The following is a 23,764-nucleotide window of genomic DNA, read 5'->3' as shown; positions in this document are numbered from 1 at the left end:
ATGTTGCCATAGTTGATAACTTGCCAGCTGATATGATTTTGGGTCAAGACTTGCCAGTACTAAATGATCTGTTACAAACCACCAAAGACTCTGAAACTGTTACTCCCTCTGCCACTGTGGAAGTGTCATGTCCTGTTGTCACCCGGGCACAAACCAAGGCAGGTCTGCAGCCACTGCCGGACTTGGACAGTAGTCTGTTGCAGGGCGGCACAAAGGGCCCTAGGAAGTCACACCGACAGCGGCGTCTAGAGAAGTACATGGGCACCCCAGTTTCTAAAACCTCTGTGGATGGTCTTCAGGTTAGTGGCTGGAGGATTCCGGAGGACATTGCGAAATTACAAAGGGATGATGAGTCTTTAAAATCACTCTTTGAGAAGGCAGGGTGTGAAAATGCAGCTAATCTGTGCAATGAAAAATATGTTGTGTTAAATGGAGTGTTGTATTTGCAGACAAATGATGTGACACGTTTAGTTGTTCCAACATGTTGCCGCCATATTGTCTTACATTTAGCACACACTGTTCCCTGGGCTGGCCACCTAGGACAGCAGAAAACATATGCACGCATTAGTTCGCGGTTCCACTGGCCTACACTATACACAGATGTTCAGACATATTGCAATACATGTGCCATCTGTCAAAAGACCAGTGTTGTTTCCCAGTGGGGCAAAGCACCCCTGCATCCTCTCCCTGTGATCTCTTCTCCTTTCAGACGCATCGCCATGGACATCGTAGGCCCACTTGAAGAAGTAGTGCAGGACATCGGTACATCCTGGTGGTCAGCGACTATGCTACAAGATATCCAGAAGCGTTTCCACTCCGATCCATCACAACGCCGAAAATCATCCATGCCCTCGTCCAAATGTTCTCCAGAGTAGGCATTCCAGAGGAGATCCTGACAGACCAGGGAACTAACTTCACCTCACGGTTAATGGGGCAACTATACCAGCAGCTGGGTATCAACGCCATCAAGACGACCCCATACCACCCTCAGACAGATGGTCTGGTGGAGCGTTTTAATCAAACCCTTAAGAACATGTTACGTAAGTTTGTTGCCGACACAGGACGGGATTGGGACAAGTGGCTGCCTTTTGTGCTTTTTGCCTACAGAGAAGTACCTCAAGCCTCAACTGGGTTCTCACCATTCGAACTGCTCTATGGATGGCAAGTGCAGGGACCATTGGACCTACTGAGAAGAGGGTGGGAAGACCCTGCATCCAGAACGGAGGAGAAGGGCATAGTGCAGTATGTTCTAGAGATGAGAGATCGACTTGAGCGGTACAGGGAACTGGCCAAAGAGAACCTGCAAGAGGCACAAAAAGCTCAAAAACGATGGTATGACCAGCATGCAAGACTTCGACAGTTCCAGCCGGGGCAGAAAGTTCTACTCCTATTGCCAACATCATCGAATAAGCTGTTGGCCAAGTGGCAAGGGCCATATACCGTGGTCCGCAAGATGGGACCAGTGACCTATGAGATCCACCACCCTGACAAAGGGAAAGCTAAACAAACTTACCACATAAACCTGTTGAAGGAGTGGAGAGAGTCGACTGGTAAGGCAACCGAGACGTCACTTCTTGTACGGAAGGTGGAGGATGTGGAGGATGAAGGTTCAGAGGCAGAAGCTCAGAGACAGACGTCAGTGGTGAGCTTGGATCACCTAGATGACGTGAAAAAGGAAGAGCTACAGCAGCTGGTGAACCAATTTCCTGCTTTGTTCCGCCAGAGACCTGGTTGGACTGAAATGTGTCAACACACCATACACCTGACAGACCCAGCACCCTCAAGACAGAGGCTTTACCGTGTTCCTGAAAGGTTGGTGGAACCTCTAAAGGAAGAGATCAAGATGATGAAGGAACTAGGAGTAATAGAGCCCTCGGTGAGTGAATGGAGTAGTCCCATGGTCATAGTACCAAAGAAGGATGGGACACTGCGTGTCTGCATCGACTTTCGCAGGCTGAATGCGCAATCAAAGTTTGATGCCTACCCAATGCCACGAGTGCATGATTTGTTGGAGAAAATTGGACAGGCTCAGTTTATCACCACCTTGGATCTGTGCAAGGGCTACTGGCAGGTGCCCCTCGATCCAGCCTCCAGACCATACACAGCGTTCCGGACCCCACTGGGGTTATACCAGTTTACTGTCCTTCCGTTTGGCCTGCATGGGGCACCTGCCACATTCCAGAGGTTAATGGATCGAGTCCTCCAGGGCTGCGAGGAATGGTCTGCTGCTTATTTGGACGATGTGGTGATCCACAGTAACTCCTGGCCTGAGCATCTTCAGCATGTGCGACAAACCTTGGAGAAGATACAAGCAGCTGGGTTGACACTGAATGTAAATAAATGTGAGTGGGCGCGTCAAGAAGCTGGATACCTTGGATACCACCTAGGCAATGGCCAGCTGCGACCACAGGTGGACAAGGTGGAGGCAATTCAGCGGAGCCCAAGACCCAGAACAAAGAAGGAGGTGAGGTCTTTCCTAGGGTTAGTGGGCTGGTACAGAAGATTTGTGCCAAACTTTGCCTCAATTGCAGTACCCTTGACGGACTTATTGAGTAAGTCAGTAAGCAATCCAGTTCCTTGGTCTGAGGATTGTGAGACAGCATTTAACACTCTGAAAGAAAAGATGTGTTCCAGCCCAGTCCTACAGAGTCCAGATTTCTCAAAACGGTTCCTTGTACAAGTGGATGCTTCAGCTACAGGAATTGGTGCAGTGTTGGCACAAGGAAGTTCAGGAGAAGAAAAGCCAGTTGTTTACCTTAGTCGCAAGCTGTTGCCCAGGGAAACCCGATACTCTACGATAGAGAAGGAATGTCTTGCCATCAAGTGGGCCCTTGACAGCTTACAGTACTACCTCCTTGGACGAGAATTCGATCTGGAAACTGACCACAGAGCATTGACCTGGATCCAGTCAATGAAAGATCATAATGCCAGAGTTACAAGATGGTACCTGTCCTTGCAACCGTACAACTTCAAGATACGACATCGACCTGGCAAACAAAATGTGGTCGCCGACTACCTGTCCCGGTTCCCCGTCAGTGCGTCGCTTGGAGAGGGGGGAGGTAATGTGACAAAGCTGACCTAATTGTCACTGCTGGGCAACACTGGCACACACACGCACACACCTACACTTAAGCAGAAATACTTCCCTTTGTAATAACTCACGCTCATTTCCCTCCTGGTGTTCCGCCGTCGGCAGCGCGGGTGCACACGCACTCCCGATGGCACATATGTGTTGGACATTATTTCATCTTCCCCTCCACATCCGTCAATATTCATAACCCCGGACATTTCACACACTCACACTGCACGTTGTTTGATGTCGTCTTGTCTAATCGGTGTTTGTTATGTTGAATTGGGCGTGCGATGGTCGGTGTTCCGGTGTGAGACGCTGCCAAACAGAGCGATAGAGCGGCGATCACTTATGACGTCACTGACGGCGCCGCGCTGCCGCAGCGCACCGGAAACCAGCCAAACCATTGTTTTATATTAGTAGGGGGTACCTTGTTTTTGCGTGTATATAAATTAAATAGTTGAATGTAGTATTTTTGTGTTTAATGTTTTATTTGTTGGTTTATGTGTTTTGAGTTTGTGTTTAGTATTAATTAATTGTGTAAAAGTAGAAATGCCTGAAGTAGTGGGGTTTTTACCATCTGTTATTACCTGTTTGAAAAGTCCCATTTGAAGGGGGTGGAGTCTGTCCTATATAAGGGCAGGCCAGAATAAAACTTATCACTTGTTTACCAAGTCGGAGCGAGAGAGCAACTGTGGTGCCTCAAGCGATCTTTTTGTAACGCCTGTATATTGTGGATACTTACCTGTATATTGACTTTTTTCATTTGGATTATTCCCTCTTTATTTTTCTGTTTGTTGTTTCTTTGGTACTTTGTTCACCTATATATATATTTTTTCACCATTGGACTGTGTATATTTTTTTGGCACTGTAAATAAATTGCACTTGCACATAAGTGCTATTGCGGGCTGAGCCATCATTTAACATCTTTTACGGACATTCACAACGTCCCCAAGCGAGTGGTGGTTCTCGTTTTATCACAATATTCATCTTACAAAAACACATAAACTATAGACACTTTTTTTCAGTCGATGCGCCTTTTATTAATATTCTCAAGGACTAATGCGCAACACCAACAAAGTGGCATCAAATAGCTTGAAAGTTCAAAGACAATTTTTTAAATAACTCAGACTGGATTCGTCTGACCTAGGATGACTTCAGGGTGAGTAATTTATGGTTTAATTTTCATTACTGGGTGAACTAATCCTTTAATCACATTATTAACATTGTGTAGGACTTTTTGCCGCATTTTGCAACTGGACACACATATGGCAGTGGGCAGCCGTTTGACGACAAATTAAGGAGCACAGCTTCAATAATGCCATTTTCTGTTTGCATATATAGCATGGCAAATAATATAATTGCATTTTAATGTTTTGTCAAATTTAAATGAAATACCCATAACCCATAACGAAGACAAACTGTATGTTGATGGCGTCGTCTGGGGACATAATGACGTGTGCCATTAATCAAACTATGTACTCTAACATGTAAAACGAGAACATGAAAGCATATATTCTTCAAGCAACTACTGTAAACACCTTTTTCATAATAGTAGAATACTGATGTCTATGTAAGCATAGCCACTGAAAAGACAAGCCATTAGTTGCCATGCCATAATAATAATTTAATGAACAATTATTTAGTGACACATTTATTTAACACAGTGGTCTCAAACTCAATTTCTGGAGGGCCACAGCTTTACAGAGTTTAGCTCCAAATTGCTCCAAATCACACATGCTTGGAAGTTTCTAGTAATCCTGAAGACCTTGATAATCTGGATCAGATGAGTTTGATTAGGATTGGAACTAAACTGTGCAGAGCTGTGGCCCTCCAGGAACTGAGTTTGAAACCAATGCTTTAACAGCTAAATTATTACTGATCTAAGCAATGGGACCACACAGAAATTGCACCATGATCTAACTGGAATCTGTGTATCTGCATCTGAGGTATGAGGTGCATGAATGGGTCTGTGTGGGAGCATCTCTATGCAGTTCTAAAGAAACATTACGTCAACAGGGCAAAGGCACTTTCAAAGCCCAACTGCGTCAAGGTACATATAAAATTGCACTCGGGGCAAGTATGTAGGAAATTTCCAAAGCACTGAACATTCCTAGAAGAAAAGTAAACTATGTGGCAAAAATGTGTAAGAACTGTGAATCTGTTCAAAACTTTTTTCAGCAAATTGTTTGTCAAGGTGTTCAAGTTCTGGTGCCTGGAAGTTTCTACTATGCCTAGTAAGACCTTGATTAGCTTGTTCAGGTGTGTTTAATTAGGGTTGGAGCTAAACTTTATTGGACAGAGCAAAGGCTAGGTGGACAGAGCCTTAGTAAAAGACATCACGAAAATGCTCACAGGAACTATAGAAGTTACAGCCCTGCATAAAAGACTGAAGAACATGTGCTTGGGACAACAAGAACATAAACAATAGCTCTGTGGTCTTGTATATAAGAGCTCAAATCAAATCTTAGGTCAACTTTTCCCAAAGGAATGAGAGTGACTGAATAATTTCCATGGTCCAATTATGTCAAATGTGGATGCTTAAAGGAATAGCTTACCCACAACTGAAAATTTGCTGAGAATTAAACACCCTCTGGAAATCTTCATTGGAACAGATTTTTCAAAAATTACTAATACATCACTTCAGCAATAGCTCATTTGCAGTGGATCTCATCTGTCCGAATGAGAGTCCAAATAGCTTATAAAACCATTTCAGTAATCCACATGACTCCAGTGAAGAAAAAAATATTTCTTTAAATATAAATATCACAAATAGCACCACTGCGATGAAGCATGGTAGCTTAATGTTTCAGGAATCATATTCAGGGACAGGAACCTCTATCAGTCTACCTTCATTTATTTGATGGGCTTCTTAACAGACTGTTAGGTTGCACATTATTTCAGTGAAGCACTTCTCGGCTTGGTTTCCCTTCATTTCTTTCCCAGGTAAAATCTTCATTCTCACTTTTCAGATGTATGGACGCTATACACAGGAGTTGGGGGCCTATGCCAAAGAAGAGGCAGCTCGTCTGCGTGAGGATGGAGCGCTGCGGAGGAGCACCAGTGTACGCGGCCAGGCTCCAGAACTGCTGGAGTATGAGAAGGACCCGTGTGCCAAGTGTCAAGGTGGGTGTGTTGCATACATACGTGTGTTCCAACTGTTTGCTGGCTGGTCTGCTGGCGTCATAGCTTGCTATTTACAGCAGTGGCAACATAGCAAAGCTAGGAAAGTAGAGCAAATCCACAAGGATGAACGGCAGCAGAGATCGAAAGAGGAAAAGGGTCGCAAAGGGCAGGAGGCAAAAGAGTAAGTGAGAAGATGCTGGGATTGGGGATTAGGTCTGACTGATGCTGGAGATAAGTGGGAAGGATTTGACTCAAGATCTGAGCTTTACTTGGGCTGAGTAAGGCTGATGCATCTACAGTCTTGTGCAGGCCCACATGGAATCAGTTGCAGTAGAACATGGATCGCCAATAAGTTTGGCATCGGGCCAAAAAAAATGTGCTACTAGATGACGGGCCACAATATGATGAAATGATACTTTAAGAAATTAATTGATAAAAAAATGAAACTTGAATTGCCTATGACAGACTGTTACAGTGTCTTTTGTAACTGGTAGTAAGCTGTTACTCTGTGTTTAATCCTGTAGTAGGACAGTCATTTAAAAAAAGCAACATTTGTGTGGTGGTGTCCAAGTTTTAAACTGGATAAATTAATAAAGCAGAGTAGTGACACGTAACCTGACAAGTAGCTATCCTCATTTACCAACTTGCAATACAGACCGCCTTGCTAATAAATGGATAAAAATAACTCGAAAATGAAAGAGGACTTGAATAAGCCCATTAATGTTTTGAGTCATGCTCTTAACGAACTGTTTTATTTCCTGTTTCCATGTTGTGAATAATAAATGTGTATCATTTTAATTAGCTTGTTACACAATGGAGCCTAACTTATTGTTATAAATTTTTGACTTAGCCTACTTTTACACTCACAAATACAAAGAAGAATAGAAACACAATTATGTGTTCATCCTACCTAGTTTTGTAAATGCAAAGCCGGTGTGTTTTATCTGCAATGAAGTTGTCGCTGTTTGCAAAGAATATAATATTAGACGGCACCACAAATTAAAAACTTTTCAAATGAAAAGATTTAAATTCAAATGCTTTCACACCTGTAGATTGATTGCTTTGTTCCAAAACAGGGATTAAAATTATTACAGTGTTGCTTTTTATTCTTGGTGCAGTTCACTTTCACATGGCAAAGTTTTTAAACGGACCAAAATTGGTAGTACAAGTCCTGTTCGAGTAAACTGTCCTTTCATTGGTCAAAGTTCTACGGTTTATTTTCTGGAATTCCGCTCATAGCTGTCCTCAGTCATCTAGTGTATGATGCCCAGTTTTCCTTTGTGACTTGTAAATAGTCATAAAGGAACACTGGCCAGCATACAGTAAACGACTGAGGATCACATCATGCACTGGTGTTTTAAAAATCTGTTCACATTTTAAAAGTCATATGGTTTATTCCAGCCTTTAGTTGCTTTTTTCTTGGACAGATATGACAGGTTTCTGAATGCTCCTTATTTGAATGTATGACATGCCATTTCATCTTTGGGTATAAACTATAATTACGTCTAGATTATTTCATCTTAAAACTTTTAAAATAAATGCATTAACCATTTTATAAAGATTAACTTAAAGTGACAACTATCAGTTTAAATGCAAAGTCTGCATAAAGAGAGCACACTGAGCTTAATTGGAGCAGCAACAATTTTGATAAATTTCATGTAATATTTATTAAAATTACAAGATTTCACATTTAAGGGGCTCCTCTTTTGGTGAAAGTTTTCAGACAGCTTTCCAAAAAGCTGCCAGACAGTGTGAAGACATGGAGAGCCATATCTCAGTGTGTAATTATCTGAATGACTTGAAATTACAGGAGGTGTATAGTAAGAAACACATCAATTGGTTAAGACATCAAGTAATACATAATACATTGTTTTTTCTTTTTATAATCTGAGCTCAAATATGGAAGTGTGCTTATAGGGTTAGTTCACCCAATTATCAAAATTATGCCATTGATAACTCACCCTCATGTTGTTCCAAACCCGTGAGACCTCCGTTTATCTTCGGGACACAGTTTAAGATATTTTAGATTTAGTCCGAGAGCTCTCAGTCCCTCCATTAAAACTCTGTGTATGGTATACTGTCCATGTCCAGAAAGGTAAGAAAAACATCTTCAAAGTAGTCCATGTGACATCAGAGGATCAGTTAGAATTTTTTGAAGCATCTAAAATACATTTTGGTCCAAAAATAGCAAAAACTATGACTTTATTCATCATTGTCTTTTGTCAGACGCGTCCGATTCGATTTTGCGATTACAAAGAGCAGCAGTACTAACCATCCATTTGACAAGATTAGATGTTTTTCATTGGTGCTCAGGATCTGCAAATCATTCGCCAATCGTCCTGACATTTCTCCTTACTCTGTGTATGTGGTAAGTGAACTTTCATGTACTGTAATGCCACGGGCTACCGTAAGCATGCGGCAAACATTTTAGTGGCTCAGTAGAACACGTTATTTGATTCACACTTCGGGCACACCCATAACCCATTCTTTGCTCGTTTTCTGTAGCTTCTGTTTAAAACTTTAAGCATTATAATTAGTAACTTACAATGTTTTTTATTATTATTATTATTATTGTTATAAAACAAATTCAGTCAAATTAAAACATTAGGCTGCTTTTGGCCTTATGCTAGAGTTGGTTCAATCTCCGGCAATGAAAATAAGTAACTAATTAAATTAGCATGATAATATTGTGTATCTGCGATCTCACAGGATGACGATAGGAGGATATAACAGTTAAGCATATCGGCCAAAACTATTGGGGACTCCTTGGAAGTTTGCAAAGGCCAACTAGTGGGCCCCAGACCTCACTGATCTAGCACATCCCAGCATCACTGGTCACCAGTATGTTTTGTTTTTTGGATGCTGATATTAGTATGATAATTATTAAATTCAATTCTTAATGTCATACTTTTTAAAATCAGCATGAACTGGAAGTTTTTTCATATTTCTGAGTGAAACAGTTACTTAAATGAGACTTGATTGGATCGTTGTTAATGCATTCTCATGTAAGTCACAGGGAGATGAAGGATTATTGTCAGGCCTTGCACACATCATCACAGAAGAGATGTCATCACACAGAGGTCGGGAAAGTTATTTTGATTAAAAATTAGAAGGATACATGAATAAAAATATAATGACTTGTACCAATAAATTATTTATTTAAAAAAAACTCCCAAATTCCAGTATTTTGCAATCTTTTATTTTTTTGGTGACTTTAAAGAAAACATAAATGACAAAAATAATGATAGTACTTATGCTTTGTCAATGTTCCCAGACAGCGATCAAGCAGCCTTTGCTATGGTAACCTCCCTCCGATCTACAAACTTCTGTTTGTACTCTGATTAATCAAACTTTTGTGGTTGATGAAACCCTACATGAAAATGATTTTTTCCTCTATTTGTTAAAGTTATACATAGTTTAGGGGATTTTCGGACCTGAATTATGGGAGACAGACCCCACAGAGGGCATAATTAAAAAAACTGACTGCTGTTCTGACAAGGGTTGTTCACGCTCTGCCTATGCATAAACTGTATTTGAGGCAGTTCAGTGAGACAGGATATGGTCATGTCAGACACTTGCAGATGTGGCGTTTTACCTCCTGGTTTCTAGATTGCCCAATACTGGAGATTAATTGTCACTGGTTTGTGTAGCCGTTGTTTCTCAATCCGTCAAGTACATTCCACAGGTGTGTCATCACCTGAATCTTAAAGTCATTTCCATAGTCTTCACATTTATGGGGGGGACATTTTCCCAAATAATTTTTCAAGCATTGGCGCTGAGTGTTTTCTGTTGTCTAGCCTGTAAACAAGAACTTGCAGCATTTATCAGCCTGTTCAATTCCCTCCGCACCTCTGTGCAGTGCTCGCCATTCACCAGCAGGGAGCATAATCAGTCTGCGCTGTTTAGGGGTGATAGATGAGACGCATAGACGTGCGGTGTATCTGTAATGAGCCACTGTGTCTTTGTGTGTGCCTGTGCATCTGTGTCTAGAAATGCGTCACCATTCACCAAAGGATGTGTTATATGGGCCGTTACATCTGTGTATAGAGATAAAAACTATTCGCGAAGCAGTGATTTATTTTTCCATTTAATGGTACATTAAGATGATAGGCTGAAAAAAGAGAGCTTTGAACAAAAGCGTCAACCATTCATATTGGAAGTCTGTGATAAATTCCCTGAAATATAAAGTTCTCATTAAATAGGCAACAGTGTCTCGCAATCCAATGTTTTTAGTGCTAATGAGGTATCTCATTGGTTTCTTGTAATATAAATAGACTGCTCTTTTGGCCTTGTGTAATCTCCAAAGACACACAGCATCTGTCTCAATATCATCCTTCCCGCCTCCCTGTTGAGTGTGAAAAGCATGAGAAATCTATCAGCACAGTGTGCAGCGCAGGTCTTCTGATCCTCCTTGACTGAGTTTGAGGGATTTGGAGGCTTGTCAGCTCACTACCTACACACCGGTCTACAGAGCTGTTATCATGTGTCTGTGTCTTTTTCTCTGTGTCTCTGTCTCATTTCTATTTTATTCCTTCATCCAACTGTAATTCTGTTCCAAAACCAATTGAGTTGCCACGCTGCGCACTGCTTCGTAGGTCGTTACCTACGAAGGCATCGTAGCCATCATGAAACATCATAAGTGATTGATTTGGAGAGCTCTGCACACATTGGGCTTTGCACTGGATTTTAGTCTCCAATAGCTTGTGTTAGCTTATTTAGATAACTGCATGTGCTCTAATATCTATATATAATTTTATTTTTAATACCTTTAAGTACTGAGGAAAGTAGATATAACCAACCATTTGTTTGAGTTTGCTGTTGGCTGTTGCAATTTATACAATTATACACTAATTAAAGGTATAGTTCACCCAAAAATTACAATTCTGTCATTAATTACTCACCCTCATGTTGTTCCAAACCCGTAAGACCTTCGTTCATCTTCAGAACACAAATTAAGATATTTTTGATGAAATCCGGGAGCTTTCTGACCCTACATAGACAGCAATGCAACCGACACGTTCAAGGCCCAGAAAGATAGTAAGAACATTGTTAAAATTGTCCATGTGACATCAGTGGTTCAACCATCATTTTAGGAGGGTACAAAAATACTTTTTGTGCGAAGAAAAAAAAAAACTTTATTTAACAATTTCTTCTCTTCCCAGTAAGTCTTCAACCCGCATTCACGACATTAACATGTATAGCCACCGATCCTGTGACTTTATCCTTATTTTTATAGTTAATTTGAGGCAGTTTTGGTGTTCTTTTAATTGCAAATGTCAAGAGTGCATTATTGTAATACGAGAGGGTGCCAGCTTGAATCTCTCGGCTTGCAGCAGGCTTGCTCTCCCACATATACTGTATAACCCTCACAGAAAGAATTTGTGTATTACTTGGTTGATAATATATTTGCAGTCCATGCATTTCACTTCGCCAGATAAATTTTGTCTAGTGAATTCATCAAATGCACAAAAATGTATCTTTGCACACAAAAAAAGTTTTTTAATAGCTTTCTAGAATTATGGTTGAACAACTGATGTCAAATGGACTAATGAATAACTTATGAATTAACCACGTTTTTGAATGTGTCAGTTGTGTTTGAGGGTCATAGCTCTTGGATTTCATAAAAAATATCTTAATTTGTGTTCCGAAGATGTAGGTCTTGTGGGTTTGGAACAACAAGAAGGTGAGTAATTAATGGTCGAATTTTCATTGTAGGGTGAACTACCCTTTTAAAATGTATAGAAGCTCACTGAAATATTGGATATGATAATACATTTTTATTCACACTAAACCATTTTTTTCAGTACTTTTAAGTATTGTGCAAAGGATTTTTTTCACAGTGTGTTTTGGGATTGCCTTTGCTGTGAAGAATATGTGTGATGTGTTGGCCATAAGAGAGTATCTTGGCAGGCAGCATAATTAACATGTCTACCTTTTGGTCGAGGGCATGCTTATGATGTTTTTAAAATGTGGCTTTTGTAGGCTGCTCATTAGCTTTTGAGATGAAGTCAGTTTTTTGTCAGCTTCTTATAAAATAATTTAATAAATTCACTTATAAATAAAGGCAGTCGTGGTTTGTGCTTTCTGGGCCTGTTTCCAGAATACAACAACATATATGAGTTTGTTAGCGCTTGACCTACAGAGTACAATAGAGTATAAGATTTTAGGTTTTACAGTTTTAACTTAAATTTACAGTTAAATACCGTAATTTCTGATATAATGTTAATATAGCAACCTATTGATGAACTGAAATCTGTTTTGCATCTTTGTAATACACTGATAACAACCAAATGCAGGTGGTGATGAAAGTCACATGATGAACCAAAGCCAATCACAAGCAGCTTTTAAAAAAATAACATAGAGAGTGCACGGTGTCATTCACACATGCAGGCTAGTTGCAAAGTTACTTATAGTAAGTAGAAACTGGAGTATCAAAATAATGTGTAAATAAACCAGATTATTGAACTCAAACAGTTTGTCTTGATCAACTTAATTTGATTAAGCATATTTTATGCTTTTGTCAAAATAAGTTGCATGCTTTTTCGTAGGAGATGTGGCATCATATATGCCCATAAGCAAACAGAGCATATAAGCACATATCTCTCTCTATCCCTTGTATAATTAGACTTTATTTGTGAATTTTAAGATGACAGAGGGGGGTAGATTTGCGACAAGCTGTTAGCATCCTGCTGTTTGTTCTCTATGCAATTTAAGAGCGAAGTCCTACCACCATAGCCGACTTAATCTGTCTATTTCAGTACTAATTGTTTTGGATCTGTGGATAAAAACAGAGAACTGGCAGTGGTCCACCAGCTCGCTCTCATGGGTAAACTGTGAGGCTCAATGCAGAAAATGCCACACAAGTTGTCATATCAGGCAGAAAGGGGGCAGATACTATTGCCTCTCAGCGAACCTCCTACACCTATCTACTCGGTCTGGGGATATAAATAGATCTTGGATATATAATACATTGTTATATTATGCATGCATGCCACAGAAGGATGTCACTTCCAGTGCTGGCCTGTGACTTACTTGTCAAAGGCACTAAAATCTTTGTGGGGAAGCATGGGCTCTGCATATTTATACGGTTGTTCCTCAAACTCCAATTAAGTGTCAAAATATGCCGCATCTAAGCACTTCTGTCTGGCGCGGTTTGGAGATAAGCACTGCACGTCCAAAATGAGTTTTGATTTGCGGTAAATTTGGTTTCGGCTTATTGCTTTCTAAGTTGTGGATTGTTACAAGGTTTATTTTGAGAGCAAAGACATCTGTTGTGCCACTTCAGTGGGCAAATCTGCCCATGTGCCAACTCCCGCACGGAGGAGCCGAGCAAAGGGCTGCTGAGCGGGTGCTGAAGCTGACGGGGCAGCGTCTCTGTCACATACTCAGAGGTGTCCCTTCACCTGCCGTGACCCTTCCCTTTCCACTGTCTGTCAGATGCGTCTTATCTTCACACACACAAGCCATTTCCTGTCTGGGTCTCCGAAACCCTGTCCACCTATGCAACAGCGCAATTGTTCACACTCTGTTTTCTCATGAGTCTGGAAACATGGGATTCCAGGGGAAAGCGAGCTCTTTTATGAGCAATTGTTCACTTCATTAAAGCATACTGTGCACCTACTGCTGGGTACGGGTAATTGCTCTGGGTTGTTCACTTCCTATTCATACAACCTGTATCTATGTGTTGAACACAGACTGACCTACAAAGAAGAGGGAAATGGTGGATGTTTTAGGTGCTTAATGGATTAGATCACTGAAAAATGAAAATGATGAGTACATTCACTCACCCCCAGTTCATTAAAAATGAATGAAACCTAAGAAATGCAACATGAATGTAGAAATCTGAAGAATTCTGCTGGTTGCTGTTGGCATGCAATCGTGATTAATCAGAACCAAAATAAGTTTGTTTACATAATATAATTATGTGTGCTGTGTATATTTATTATGTATATATAAATACACACACATGCATGTATATTTCAGAAAAATGTTGTTTATATATTAAATATATTTATAATATACATTATATGAATATAAACATAGAAATGTAAATACATTTAAATATCTTCAAAATATACTGTATGGGTATTTATATATACATAATAAATATACACAGAAAACATACATATATTATACAAACAAAACGTTTATTTTGTATACGATTAATCATTTGACAGCACTAACATATATATATATATATATATATATATATATATATATATATATATATATATATATATACATACATACACACACACACACACACACACACACATATACATAAACAATTAAGTACACAACTGTTATAACTTTGATACAGAACATTGATAATAAGAAATGTTTAGAGCACCAAATCAGCATGTTAGAATGATTTCTGAAGGATCATGTAAGACTGAAAGTTCAGCTTTGCCATCACAGGAATAAGTAACATTTTTAAATGTATTCAAAAAGAAAACAGTTATTTTAAATTGTAAAAGTATTTCAAAATATAAAATAAATGTTTACTGTGTTTTTGATCAAATAAATGTTCTCTTGGCCTGCAGAAGAGATTTTTAAGATTTCTTTCAAAAACATTAAAAAACATACAGACCCTAATATATAAAAAGATAAAGCATATTTTTAAGCTTCAGAGAATTGGTGCTTATTACTCAGAGCTGTTTGGGCAGGGGAAAACTGCATATTATTATAATTCACTGTTTGTGTTCATCAAAAAAACGACATTAGGGTGATTAAATGATGACAGATTTGTCATGTTTTTAGTGAATTGTTTCTACAATATCTGTCTGCAGTCTGTACGTCCCGGTGTCAGAAGTTCTTAATTTCCCGTGTGGGTGAAGACTGGATCTTTCTCATCCTCCTGGGGCTTCTCATGGCATTGGTCAGCTGGGCCATGGACTACACTATTGCCTTCTGCCAGCAAGGTGAGAGAGAGAAAAGAAAGAAAAGAGCAATGTTCTGCTTGACAGGGATCCATGAAAGTACAGATGGTGTCATTTAATCAGTCAAGTATTGTTTTTGTTTTTTTTTCAGCGGGGCATCGTCATCATGTGTGTTCTGGGATGGGAGGAACATTAATGCCTGAATGAATTGGTGCCAACTCACTGACCTCTTTTTACAAAAGAATGAGTTTATTTACAAGGACATGGGTGTGGCAGTTCAGTCAATTAACAAAAAGGCACAGAATTGTTTTAGCACATATCAAGGGCAGTTTTTTAGCATTGCAACATTAAGTGCTTTCCACATATAAAAAATGACAAATAGTACTTTATGATATGTTAAGACAGGTATGTTAAATGATATACAGTCACATGAAATGAAAACTCCCATCTTTTTATTTACGTATGGCCTGACTCCACACTATGATCTTGGAATGTCACGCGGATTGTTGGTGGAAGTCTGCTGTGGACTCCACTTCAGAAAGGGAGCTTTTAGGGTGCAAAGTGAGCCCCTAATGAGCAGGGCAATAGAGTAGGTCATCCCATAATGTTGGTTGCCATATTGAAATCATAGGAGGGAAAACAAGGGGTGATATTTGTGTGATCTTTTGATTCAGCTATGGGCATTTGTTCAACTAAAAAAAAATCAATGCCAGTATGTGTCAGTATAAATTCAGAGGGAAGAGTATGCGCAGGTTGCACATGCACCTTGAATTTTTTTTATTAGTTTGTCCACAAGGTGGCAACACTGGCTTTTTAACGTTTAAATGAGTATAAAGGCAGTGTTATCGGTCATAACATCTGACAAGAAGTAGCACAGACACTGGACAAAGATGATTTTCAAAGGTAGTTTAGTTTGACTTCAGTTAGGGCTGTGCAAAAAATCGAATGCAATTTTCATGCACATCTCATAAGTAAAGATGCTCCTTTAATTAGAAGTATATCTCCAGCACGTGTGTTCAGATCAGGGTTGCCAGGTTTTCACAACAAATCCTTCCCAGTTGCTTCTCAAAAGTCCAAAACTAAAAGCGATTCCAGGAGGTTCCCAGATAAAAAATTGCTTCACGGGGTTAAAATATACGTTTTTTTTTTTTTTTTTTTTTTTTTGTGGCATGGTTGTCTTGGTAAAATTTGCATTTTAGGGGCTAAATATCACGTTATTGGTATTGGGGTTGCTTCGAACCGCGGACATGGAAAAACAACCACAGACGGCAACACTGGTTCAGGTGGAGCAGCAGTTACTACACAGAGCCATAGTCTACCGACAACTAACACTAAATCGCTTTCAAAATCGACAAAGAATCGCCACCGATTTTAAAATCGATTTTGTGTAGATTGTGAGTGAACTACGGCTCTGTGTAGTAAATGCCAACCAGTGTTGTCAAGTCTGTGGTTGTCTTTCATGTCCGCGGGTCGAAGCGATAACGTGATATTTAGACCCTAAAATGCGAATTTTACCAAGCGAACCATGCCATAAAACTTATATTTTAACCCCGGAAACCAATTTTTTTATCGGGGAACCTCCTGGAAACGTGATTGGGTTAGTTTTGGACTAGTTTTGAGAAGCAACTGGGAAGGATTTGTTGTGAAAACCTGGCAACCATGATCTGAACGCACGTTCTGGAGATATACTTCTAATTAAAGGAGCGTCTTTACTGATGAGATGTGCATGAAAATCGCATTCGATTTTTTGCACAGCCCTAACTTCAGTGGACAGAAATGCGCGATCTTGTTGAGTGACCACGTAAACACGATCTTAAATGAGTTATAAAGTCCTCATGTGCTGCTTTTAAAGTGAAACCTGATAAAGTCTGTCATCGATCACAGAAGAAAAAGAGAAATCACTGGACTGTTCTAGTAGCTGATGAACTTTTGTAGCTTGAATAAACATGAATCTATATGCATATACAATTTATAGTTTATGTGAATATTGTTTTGAGTTAACTTAAATGAAAAGTTGTTAGGCCATATTATTAATAACCTAAATGTAAAAAAAAAAAATATGGCTTTCAATTATGTTGAATGGCTATAATTAATGGCTCAAAGTGAGATGAAAATGCATTTAAAAGAGACATCCGTATAATATTGTTATCAAAAATACTGGCCTTTGTTAATAATAGGCTACTTAGTAAAGAGATATCATTAAACAAATTTAATTTCTGGATCTGGAAAAAGAAAGAGATCTGGATGGCCCCCTTCAAATTTTCAATTCGATAATCTGGCCCTCAGATGAAACTAATTGAATAGCCCTGTTCTAAGCCAACTGTCAAATCAGGCAGGAAAATGAAGTGAAAATATTAACAACTAAATAAATGTTCACAAGTAAATTTAGCTGTACAGTCTATAGTTTGATGGTTCAAGTTAATGGGCATTTCTTTAATTAAAACAACTTCACTTTTTAATCCACACCCATATAAGTGTCAGTATAACTTCCAAGACAACTGTCGAATTGGTTAGGAAAATGAATTAAAAATGAACAACTAAATAACAAGATTACAAGTTTGACTCAGTTATGAGTATCTTCATGTAAAATACAAAATGTTTGCTCTTCTAACGAGCTGGTTATCTGAATCAGGTATGTAAGATAAGAGAAACATGCAAAATATGCAGAGCTGGGGGTGCGCGAGGACTGGATTTGAAAACCTTTGATCTAGTGTTTGAATCTTAGACAGCTGAGTGCATGTTGAGTACATTAAGTACATTTTTTTTCTTGGTTCATTAAATGCACCATCTGGGTACAAGAAGTGTGCTTTTTCCTTTTTCAATTTTCAATATCAGCATGCTAGTCACACTATTTATACCACAAATGACATAGAATAGCGCTTAAGTACATGGATTGGAACACATCTTATTCCTCTACAGAGATGTAATTATATGGTGTGTGTGTCGTGTCTGCAGCACAGAAGTGGATGTATGGTGGTCTGCACAGTAACATGTTGCTGCAGTACCTGGCCTGGGTCACTTACCCAGTGGTTCTCATCACCTTCTCTGCCGGCTTCACACAGATAGTGGCGCCACAGGCAGTGGGTGAGATACTCACCCATACTCAAGTATAAGCCATACTCAATTTAAGCCAAATGGCCTTTACATGTTCTCAGATCTCTTTATAACTCCCTCCATCTTTTCTCCCCAAGGCTCTGGGATCCCAGAGATGAAGACCATTCTCCGAGGTGTGGTGCTGAAAGAGTACCTCACTTTCAAAACCTTTGTCGCCAAAGTGATTGGCTTAACTTGTGCCCTTGGAAGTGGCATGCCTCTGGGCAAAGAGGTGCATGAAAGGGGAAAATCTGATCCTAGATAAGCATTCTAATGCGAAAATACTTCAAGCCTTCGTACTGTGATCACATCTGTTATTTCTATCTCCTCTTGCGTCCTCAAGGGACCATTTGTTCACGTTGCCAGTCTGTGTGCTGCTCTGTTGAGCAAATTCATGGCCTTGTTTGGAGGAATCTACTTGGTGAGATGCTTTCTACTAATGCTGTCTTTTGTCAGTAACTTTCTGACATTTCATACTTTGGTAACACTTTGTAATACCTTCCACTAACAAAAATTATTATAACATAATATGCGTTACAGAACATAATTTACAATCATATAATCAGAAATGTCTTTATATAGTGGCTCCATTAAGAATTTAAAAATTTTATGAATCTCATTGCATTAGATAAAAAATATGAACATGCTTCAACATTTAGCTCTTTTGTACACACGGCATAAGTTCTAAGTCTATCTGATATTTTCAGACTCTTATTGAAAAGGAAATAATGAATTAAACAACAATCGTTGGGGAATAATCTACTATTAATATTTGACCGTATGTTAACTATTGATCAATTAAACATCTTAATGAAGTGGCCTGTTAATAATGAACTATTAATGAGAGATATTACAAAGCATTACCAATGACTTGTGTTTGTATCATCACTTTACATGTCACTGCACTTGGAACGTCATGGCCTTGTTCTTCCAGTCTCATCTGCGTGTATCATACAAACAAGCAGCTGAGAGCTCTCTAGGGTTTTTTTTGTTAGTCTGTGATTAGTCAGAGTACATAAGGTAGCAGTTCTCGAGGGAATTGCAAGCACAGTGACGGGAGCCGTTTGTAAATCATGGTTAAATGAGTCAAACGGCCTTTGTGTGATACCATATCAACCCTCTGGACTTTGCCCACAAAGTAACCTAAGAAATCACAGCATGCTGGGGAGTGGATCAATAACATGTTGTTAGAGCAGAGTGAATCTGACAGAAAATCGGAGACTGCAAACATTCCGGCACATTTGAACTGTTTCACTGTAATTGAATGCACTTTAATTAGGCAAATGTCAATGGCATGTTTACACCGTCAGTCAGGCAGTGGGGTCCGGGGTAACGGGCCGTGCTGATAATTATTTGTCTGACACCTCATACCTGTGGGTGTTACTTTGATACTGGGATATAAATAAGCACCAATTAGAGCCAGGGTAAAAGAAAAAGACTCTAGTAGCAAGATAAAGAGGATTATGGAAGCCCATTTCTGCTATTTGAATAAAAAATAGTAAGTTTTTTTTCTCAGAATTGCATGATACAAACTCACAATTCTAACTTTTTTTTCCAGAAGTGCGCAATGTAAACTAACAGTTGCGATTAAAAAGTCAGAATTGCGGGTTATAGAGTCGAAATTCCGAGAAATAAAGTCAGAATCTTTTTTTTTTTTTTAGCTATTACCCTAACCATCTCAGAACTGGATATTATTAATCATAATTACAAGTATTTATCTCGTAATTCTGGCCTTTTTCTCACAATTCTGACATTTTCTTAGAATTAAAAGTCAGAAAAATAAAAATAAAAGTCAGACTACTAGCTATAAACTAGAATTGTGAGTATATCCTGCTATTCTGTCTTTATAACTCTCATAATTATAATTCTTAGGAAAAGCGCAATTGTGAGATAAAAACTCAAAATCATTTTTTTTTAATTCAGTGGTTGAAATGGGCATCCATAGGGGATTCACCTATGATATCAGAATAATATAAAGGGGTAATTGTGGTTTATCAATAATATTTAATACACGATAGATAGATAGATAGATAGATAGATAGATAGATAGATAGATAGATAGATAGATAGATAGATAGATAGATAGATAGATTCAATTTTAATTAATTTGTTTATTTTTTTTAGATACAGACTTGAGACAACAGCAGTGTAATACTTTAAGTATTGATAGGTTTTGAAAGAACAGAGTTCAGATACTCACATGTATGTGTGTTATTTTGATTTACTGCTGAAGGAAGAGCCCTTTGAGGGAAACAAGGTAAGATGCAGGTATTATTATATTTGGGTGTGTCCATGTGATCAGATTGATTGAAAGTGTTATAATGAATGAAAACAACTAATTTAATTTTTTTTTAATCTCCATTTGTGATTTTTTTTTCTTCTCAAATTTACCATTTTTCCATTGTAAATTAGAGTCTTCCTGGACTTCATCCTCCCTGGCCGTAGCAGACCGTCCACAAAGATAGCACATAGTGAATGAAAAAGCAGTGTTTGTCCATCTTTTTTATTGTGTTCATAGCAATACCTTGTCCCGCATGTCGTTGCCATGTATCCATCAATGTAATAATTACCCTGTTCCACTCTTGGCTGCCTGTAAAATGCCACGGCGACAGTGGTTTGAAACAGGATTTGCATGTATTGGGCTTTCTGACAGAACGAGCTGAGAAACACAGAGATGCTGTCAGCCGCCTGTGCAGTGGGGGTGGGCTGTTGCTTTGCAGCCCCTATTGGAGGTAAGTCCAGACATTGTGATCATACCTGGTCACTGGAGATAATGCCATATCACATTTGCGACAGTAACGTTCCCCTGTATACTTCCAGCTTTGAGCAGAGCTGTTTGTCATATGTTATGCTGTGTTGTGGCAGGAGTGCTGTTTAGTATTGAGGTCACATCTACGTTCTTTGCTGTGAGGAACTACTGGAGAGGATTCTTCGCTGCAACCTTCAGTGCCTTTATCTTCCGGGTGCTGGCGGTGTGGAATAAGGATGAGGGTGAGGGAGAAATCCGTTATGATAGTCCGCACAGTCAGATGATTAATTCGTCATAAATTTCTGTCATTCTCTCTTCGCCATATTGCAGAGACAATCACGGCTCTCTTTAAAACACGCTTTCGTCTGGACTTTCCCTTTGACCTACAAGAGCTTCCAGCTTTTGCTGTGCTCGGGTTTGTGTCTCACCTTTGACATCTTTCTCCTAAACACAAATTAGATTTACATCATTTAAATGATGGTAGTTAAAAGACAGATTTCCTGCAAACTGATATCCTTGTCTAAGAACGTGTGTTAAAAAAGCTCTTATTTGTTTATTTGCGAAGCAAAGGTTCACACGTCTTGTCTGAAAATCCAACTAGTTGTTTATTCTTAGTTCTTAGCTGTGAAATAAAAATGTGCAGTGGTCATAGTTATACAGTATCTCTTGTCATGTTTTTTGAGATTGATGTTTCAGTTCTTCTGTTGATTTTTAATTATTATTTTTTTTTAGGATTGCCAGTGGTTTTGGAGGGGCATTGTATGTCTACCTAAACAGGATCATAGTGGAGTCTATGAGAAAACAGAAAACCATCAACAAGTTTTTGCTAAAAAAGTGAGTTTTTTTTACAGCTTCTTTTACATTAACAATAAATCTTGTTGGACAATGTATTTTGTTTAGGCACCAGCTCAGCATAAAATTTCCTTTCATTGTTAATGTTACAAAACATTATTACTATATAATAATGAAACTTTTATTTGTATTTTTAAATGCATAATTTGTATTATTATTAGAGATGTTCCGATACCCTTTTTCTCTTCCCGATACCGATTCCGATACCTGGGCTCAGGGTATCGGCCGATACCGAGTACTGATCCGATACCTGGGTGTGTATCTGTATATACAGCTGTATATACTACTAGCCCTGTGTAAATTGCTAGAATTCTTTTTATGGTGTGCTTCAGACAGATCCCTCAATAAAACATGAACAAATACATGGTGAACTACTGTATTTATTACAGTATTTTTATTATCTAACATGAATTTGACAGTATTATTTATTTTCATATGCAAAAAAGAACTTCAAATGCAGCCAAAAATCTAACACCGCAAACTAAAAAAGGTATTTAAGTTTTACAATATAACTGTATAAAAAAACTGCAACAAATAAGTCTAGGAATATAAAAAAAGATCTATTAATCAGATAATCTCTTTACAACAAAACAAGTAAAAAACAAGCAACCATCTAGGCATAATTATTATTATTATAGAGACGTATTATTATTACTGTAGGCTACAACAGTAGCTTTATATATTGTCAATTTACTCATGTAAACCAAACATTTATTTTAATGGGCTGCCATGAAGATCTTTGAGTGTCTGTGTTTATGATATGACAGTATTCTCAAATGAAACGGTAAATTCTCATGAAGTGACGGTTTATGCGTTCGTGTCCTCATGACACACAGCGAGCTCTCGCGCATCTGTGCCAGTCACCCACAGAGATGTAGATTTTGCGGGAGTAATATTTAAATAGTATTTTGCAGTTTAATATTCACAGACACTAGTATATATTCGGCTACTGTCTGGAGCCCTGCGTTTTGACTTACACGGAAACGACTGAACGCAGTTGCCGGTACTGAATATACTCGAGAGTCTGTAACTACCGGTACTACAGAGACATACTGCTAACCACTGATCTATAATATAGTAGCGGCTTCACTGTCTTTTGGCAGTTTAGAATGTGATGAGTGATCCAGTCATATATAGATAAGGGCTGCTAACGCGTTTTCATTTCTTCTTCGCTGCTCTAAACAGGGGTTGCTTGTGGCAACACAGCACAACTTCCTGTGTTTTCAATGCATTTTGAGCAGCGAAGAAGAACCGTGCAGCGGTTAGGCAAAGCTTGCGGTCATAACTAGGTCTTTTTTAAGAAAATGGTATCGGATCGGTATATGGGCTCATGTACTCGCCGATGCCGATGCCAGAATTTGTTGTGGTATCGGAGATATTTCCGATACTAGTATCGGAATCGGAACAACTCTAATTATTATTAGATTATATTATACTATATATTATAAAAGTAACAAATGTATTTTTTTATTTTATAAAAAGCAATTATTCTTTCTCATGTTTGGCTTCCCATAGAAGACTAGTGTATCCAGCAGTGGTCACTCTTCTTGTCTCGACACTCACCTTTCCTCCAGGGTTTGGACAGTTTATGGCTGGCCAGGTCTGATGTTTGAGATTTACGGTCACATTTTCAGATTTCCCTCTCTGTATCTTTTTTCTTTCCACACAACCAGACATTTTCAGTCTTTCAAGTGTGCTTCATGCTGACAGATTTACTTGTTCCAGATCAGTAATTATGCATTAAATAACTAACTGCGCTGCCTCCTCATTTAGCTGACTCAACATGAGTCACTAGTGGCACTGTTTGACAACCAGACCTGGTACAAGCAAGGTGTTGCTGAGGAGTTTGTGTACTCAAGTCACGAACCTCAGGCCTGGAAGCACCCACAAGTCAGTGTGTTCATCACACTCCTCCTCTTCATTGTCATGAAGGTGTGTCTCACCTTATTATGTCAAATATAAAGGAATAATTAGACCAAAAATTTTAATCTGCTG

At 38.9% G+C, this 23,764-nt stretch overlaps 1 protein-coding gene across 4 annotated transcripts in view; it reads left to right on the top strand.

Annotated features, from left to right (window-relative positions):
* Positions 1 to 23,764, top strand: part of LOC113045601 (chloride channel protein 2-like) — a 72,349-nt gene that overhangs the window by 31,635 nt on the left and 16,950 nt on the right. For 3 of the 4 annotated variants that reach the window (XM_026206067.1, XM_026206069.1, XM_026206065.1), the window contains exons 2-13: positions 6,043 to 6,196; positions 14,986 to 15,117; positions 18,031 to 18,159; positions 18,267 to 18,400; positions 18,512 to 18,589; positions 20,402 to 20,425; positions 20,822 to 20,900; positions 21,034 to 21,159; positions 21,248 to 21,332; positions 21,650 to 21,751; positions 23,285 to 23,369; positions 23,543 to 23,701. In XM_026206067.1, coding sequence (XP_026061852.1) covers positions 6,043 to 6,196; positions 14,986 to 15,117; positions 18,031 to 18,159; positions 18,267 to 18,400; positions 18,512 to 18,589; positions 20,402 to 20,425; positions 20,822 to 20,900; positions 21,034 to 21,159; positions 21,248 to 21,332; positions 21,650 to 21,751; positions 23,285 to 23,369; positions 23,543 to 23,701 — 1,287 coding nt within the window. The remainder of the gene's footprint in view (positions 1 to 6,042; positions 6,197 to 14,985; positions 15,118 to 18,030; positions 18,160 to 18,266; positions 18,401 to 18,511; positions 18,590 to 20,401; positions 20,426 to 20,821; positions 20,901 to 21,033; positions 21,160 to 21,247; positions 21,333 to 21,649; positions 21,752 to 23,284; positions 23,370 to 23,542; positions 23,702 to 23,764) is intronic. The other variant, XM_026206066.1, reaches the window with a different exon arrangement.

Source organism: Carassius auratus, chromosome 27, assembly GCF_003368295.1.
Source record: "Carassius auratus strain Wakin chromosome 27, ASM336829v1, whole genome shotgun sequence".
Taxonomy (NCBI): Eukaryota; Metazoa; Chordata; class Actinopteri; order Cypriniformes; family Cyprinidae; genus Carassius; species Carassius auratus.
Note: the sequence above shows the minus strand (reverse complement) of the source record. Positions and strands in the feature narration are given on the sequence as shown.